Source organism: Capricornis sumatraensis, chromosome 20, assembly GCF_032405125.1.
Source record: "Capricornis sumatraensis isolate serow.1 chromosome 20, serow.2, whole genome shotgun sequence".
Classification (NCBI taxonomy): Eukaryota; Metazoa; Chordata; class Mammalia; order Artiodactyla; family Bovidae; genus Capricornis; species Capricornis sumatraensis.
The window spans coordinates 57,434,189-57,439,407 of record NC_091088.1 but is presented as its reverse complement, the minus strand read 5'-3'; the positions used below and the strand labels follow the sequence as shown (position 1 = coordinate 57,439,407).

The 5,219-nt window shown below is 38.0% G+C and overlaps 1 protein-coding gene across 1 annotated transcript; it reads left to right on the top strand.

The window, feature by feature from the left end:
* The first annotated feature begins 268 nt into the window (after window positions 1-268).
* Window positions 269-4,664, top strand: ZNF404 (zinc finger protein 404). Its single transcript, XM_068991848.1, has 2 exons — window positions 269-413; window positions 3,145-4,664. Exons 1-2 carry the CDS (start codon window positions 269-271, stop codon window positions 4,662-4,664), a joined length of 1,665 nt encoding a protein of 554 aa, XP_068847949.1.
* Window positions 4,665-5,219: the final 555 nt, after the last annotated feature.

Genomic DNA, 5,219 nt, shown 5'->3' with positions numbered 1-5,219 from the left:
CACCAACTTGATTGACATGAGTTTGAGCAAGCTCTGGAAGTTGGTGATGGATAGGGAAGCCTGGCATGCTGCAGTCCATGGTGTCGCAGAGTCAGACATGACTGAACAACTGAACTGAGGCACTGTACTTCAGATACACTAATTTATTTCTTCTCATCTAACCATGTCATGATCTTTAACTTCAGCTTGCTTGTTTTTATGATATATCGCCCCCTGCTGCAACTCAATATTTCATCTCAAATTTTTTTCCCACTTTTACAAATAATACATGGATCTGTCATTTCAGGTGCCTCTTACATTCAATGATGTGTCCATAGACTTCTCTCAGGAGGAGTGGGAATGCCTAAATTCTGATCAGAAGAATTTGTACAAAGATGTGATGTTGGAGACTTATACTAACTTGGTATCACTGGGTAAGGACATCTGCCTGGAATAATGTAGAATCTGCTGTCTGGAATATCTACTTTTTTTACTGTATATTTTATGCTCTGTGCCAAGACACTCACAAAATTTCTGCTCCATATTCTCAAAGGACTATTTTGGGCTTTGTTAGATGGAAATGGGCTCCTCCATTCAGCACCTACATCTCCCCTATCCTTCATTTACTGTCCTACCTCCTTCTGATCCATCCTGTAGTTGCTTCCTTTTCTAAATGACCAAAGGATTGAATCCTGGGATTTTTCTGCATAAATACCGGCAAAGAAGGCACATTTCATATTATGTATATGTTCAGAATATCTATAAATATTCTATTTTAATTGCTGATTCACCTGTATGGAGAACAGGTAACAATGAGTCTGGTTTTCTCTTTACTATAAATGAGACTTTGTAATTTTTTACATTGGTAGGGTGAATCAAGCTCATTAACTTTTTGAGTATTTTTTAAAAATTTATAGCAGTGGAAATGTTGGTTTTCAGTGATTTGATAGGTTCTATTCAGAAGTGTCTTTGTTCAGTTTTTAGAAAAAACTAGATCATTCTTTCCTCTCTTCTGGGATTCTAATTATACTTACGTTAGATCTTTTGAGAACTTATCTCACAGTTCTGAGTCAATAAAGGGCTGCCCAGGTGGCGCTAGTGGCAAAGAAAGCTAAAGGAAAGCGAAGTCGCTCAGTCGTGTCTGACTCTTTGCGACCCCATGGACTGTAGCCTACTAGGCTCCTCTGTCCATGAGATTTTCCAGGCAATAGTACTGGAGTGGACTGCCATTTCCTTCTCCAGGAGACCTTCCCAACCCGGGGATTGAACCCAGGTCTCCCGGATTGTAGACAGACGCTTTACCGTCTGAGCCACCAGGGAAGTCCTTGATGAGACTGAACTTGCTTGCAAATGCAGGAGACATAGGACATGAGTTCGACCCCTAGGTCAGGAAGAGCCCCTGGAGGAAGGCATGGCAACCCCCTCTAGTATTCTTGTCTGGAGAATCCCACGGACAGAGGAGTCTGGCAGGCTACCGTCCATAGAGTCACAAAGAATCAGACACAAATGAAGCTACTTAGCATGCATGCACCCACTGAGGCAATAAAATGTGAGAGATTAAGAGTCAGAGAGAGATAGTTCGTAATTGCCACATAATTTTCATAAACTAGGTCATTATTTTACTCAGCTGCCTTCTCCAGTGACCTTGACTTTAATCCTTACTTACTGTGATTTTCATCCGTTACTTTTAATTCAGTATTTTATTCTTCAGTTAATTATGTAATACCTTATGATACAACTTGTTTTTCAGTGGTAGAAGAAATTTTGAATGCATATGTGAGCTTTAGAGTATGAAAATAAGTGAAATAAATGAGACAATATGTACTAGAGAAAAGCATCATGAAGACAGAATTAGGTGTTGGGATATAGAATAAAGGATATGAATATACTTACATTTAGCAGGGCCAGCCTTTCTGAGGAAGTGATTTCTAACCTGCCACACCTGGAGGTAGTCATTTATACAAGCCACCTAAGAAGATTCCTGAAAGGTAGAGCATTCATGTGAAGCCACAGGCAATGGGAAACATCACAATATGTTCTAGTAGCTGAAAAGAAGCAATGTGGTCAGATATAGGGGAATGAAGATGTCAAGGGCTTGAAGTTAATCTGTAGAAATGACAGAGTCTTCTTATTTGTGGTTATATGCTTGGGTTTCATCCTAAGATAAAGACAGACCTTTGGAAAAATTACATAGAGATCCATCTGGTTGTGTTGTTGTTTAGTCACTAAGTCATGTCTGACTCTTTGTGACCCCACGGACTGCAGCACATCAGGCTCCTCTATCCTCCACTATCTCCTGGAGTTTGCTCATGTCCGTTGAATCTAACTATCTCATCCTCTGCTGCCCTCTTCTCCTCCTGCCCTCAACCTTTCCCAGCATCAGGGTCTTTTCAAATGAGTCAGCTCTTCACATCAGGTGGCCCAAGTATTGGAGCTTTAGTTTCAGAATCAGTCCTTGCAATGAATAGTCAGGGTTAATTTCCTTTAGGATTGACTGGTTTGGTCTCCTTGCAGTCCAAGGGACTCTCAAAAGAGTTTTCTCTAGCACCACAATTTGAAAGCATCAATTATTTGGAGTTCAGCCTTCTTTATAGTCCAGTTCATATCCATACATGACTACTGGAAAAACCATCTGATAGAAAATATTAAAATGTAATTGATCAAGACCTACTCATAGATTTTGATTCACTCAGTCTCAGTGGATATCTAAAGGGTAGTATATCCATGAGCTGATCATGCCTTCTTTGAACCATTACTATAAAACTTCTCACTGCCTCCTCCAGGTTGGTACATAGTCTTGAGGGTTTTTTTAGCCCACTGCAGCTCCTTTTGCCTGGCAAAGCAATAAAGCTATTCTTTATAATAAATAAAGAATAAAATAAAAAGGGGGGAGAGTAGTATATGTAAGAAATTCCTGTGATAATTCTGATCCACTAATTGAGAACTATTGATTTTTCTCTTTGCCTACTCACAAACATTACATTCTCATGTGAACTTTCACAATTTTCTGAGTCCGTCACACCTTTAAAAAACTTTATCACAGTAATTTAGAATTTTATGGCCTTTTACTTCTAATGGATTTACTTGTCAACTTCATCATTATTCTTACTATATTTCCCCTGTACCGGAAAAATAGCATTTGTTCATTTTCTTGTTTTCTTTCAGACTTTGATTTCACAACTGAGAACAACAAATTATCTTCAGAAAAAAGAAGTTTTGAAGTAAATTCATACCATTGGGAGACAATCAAAAGTAAAACCTTCAACCCTATGGGGTTTATTTTTAGAAATGACTCACAGAACAGAAATGAATTTGAAGGACAACAGGCATCTCAAGTGGGACATTTTAGTCAAATGATGTTCCAAAAACATATATCTCTTCCTCTGCATCAGAGATTTCACACTAAAGAGAAGTCATATGAATGTAAGGGATGTAGGAAGGGCTTTAGGAAATATTCACATCTTACTGAAAATCTGAAAGACCATAGTGGTGTGAGACCCTATGAATGCAGAGAATGTGGAAAGGCCTTCCTAGTTCTCCAGCATTTTATTAGACATAAAAAAAGTCACACTGATTTGAAGCCCTATGAATGTAATGGATGTGAGAAAGCCTTTAGATTTTATTCACAGCTTATTCAACATCAGATAATTCATACTGGTGTGAAACCCTACAAATGTAAGCAATGTGGAAAGGCCTTTAGACGTCCTTCTCACCTTACTGAACATCAGAACATTCATGTTGGTTTGAAACCCTACAAATGTAAGGAATGTGGGGAAACTTTTAGGTTGTACCGACATATGTGTCTCCATCAGAAAATTCATCATGGTGTGTCACCTTATATCTGTAAGGAATGTGGAAAGGCCTTTGGTCATCGTTCAAGTCTCTATCAACACAAGAAAATTCATTCTGGTGAGAAACCATATAAATGTAAACAGTGTGGAAAGGCCTTTGTTCGCAGCTATCTACTTACTGAACATCAGAGAAGTCATACTGGTGAAAAGCCTCACGAATGTAAGGAATGTGGAAAGGCCTTTAGTAGGGCCTCAAGCCTTCTTAAACATAAAAGGATTCATAGTAGTGAGAAACACTATTATTGTAAGGAGTGTGGGAAGGCCTTCTGTAGAGGCTCTCAACTTACACAACATCAGAGAATTCATACTGGTGAGAAGCCCCATGAATGTAAAGAATGCGGGAAGGCTTTTAAGCTCCATTCTTACCTTATTCAACATCAGATCATTCACAGTGACTTGAAACCATATGAATGTAAACAATGTGGGAAAGCCTTCAGTCGTGTCGGAGACCTTAAAACACACAAGTCAATTCATGCTGGGGAGAAACCTTATGATTGTAAGGAATGTGGAAAAACCTTTAGACTTAATTCTCAACTAATTTATCATCAGACAGTCCATACTGGCTTGAAACCATATATATGTAAAGAATGTAAAAAGGCCTTCCGTTCTATATCAGGTCTTTCTCAACATAAGAGAATTCATACTGGTGAAAAACCTTATGAATGTAAGGAATGTGGTAAGGCCTTTAATCGTAGCGAGCGACTTATTCAGCATCAGAGAATTCATACTGGTGTGAAGCCACATAAATGTAAGGAATGCGGGAAGGTCTTTACTCGTTGCTGTCAACTTACTCAACATCAAAGACTTCACATTGGCGAGAAACTCTTAATGTAATGAAAGTCAGAAAGCCTTTAGCCTTGGCACATCCTTTAATATTATCACTTTTCTACCACCTAACTATGTTATGCTAAAGATTATTATTTAACATAAATATAAATGCTTGGAAGGGTGTCTGGCTCAGAGTATTTGCTTACTATTAATAATCATTCTTTAATGATAATTACTAGTATTGTTATAAATTCACATGGAAGGAAGACCCTATGAGCATTTTAAAAATCATCCATATTTCATGTTTCATGTCAGAGCATTAATTTTGCACAAAATCCCATAGGCTATATTAAACAGGAAATTTTTTTATTCAGAGCTCATCCCCCTAAAGATGAATAATGGGAAGAAACCCTATGCATTTGTTGAATGCTGAGTGTGTAGCTGTTGAAAAATTACAAAATGGCTTGAAGAAATTTTCTTACAGTAATTTCTGTAATATCGGTGACAGACAATTCACATTCTCTACAATTCATGGAAATTAAGAGATTTCAGTTGGGTAGCCAAAAGAGAGGTGTTGACTTGGCAAAGTTTTCCTCAGGTATTTGAAAATGTTCACATTTA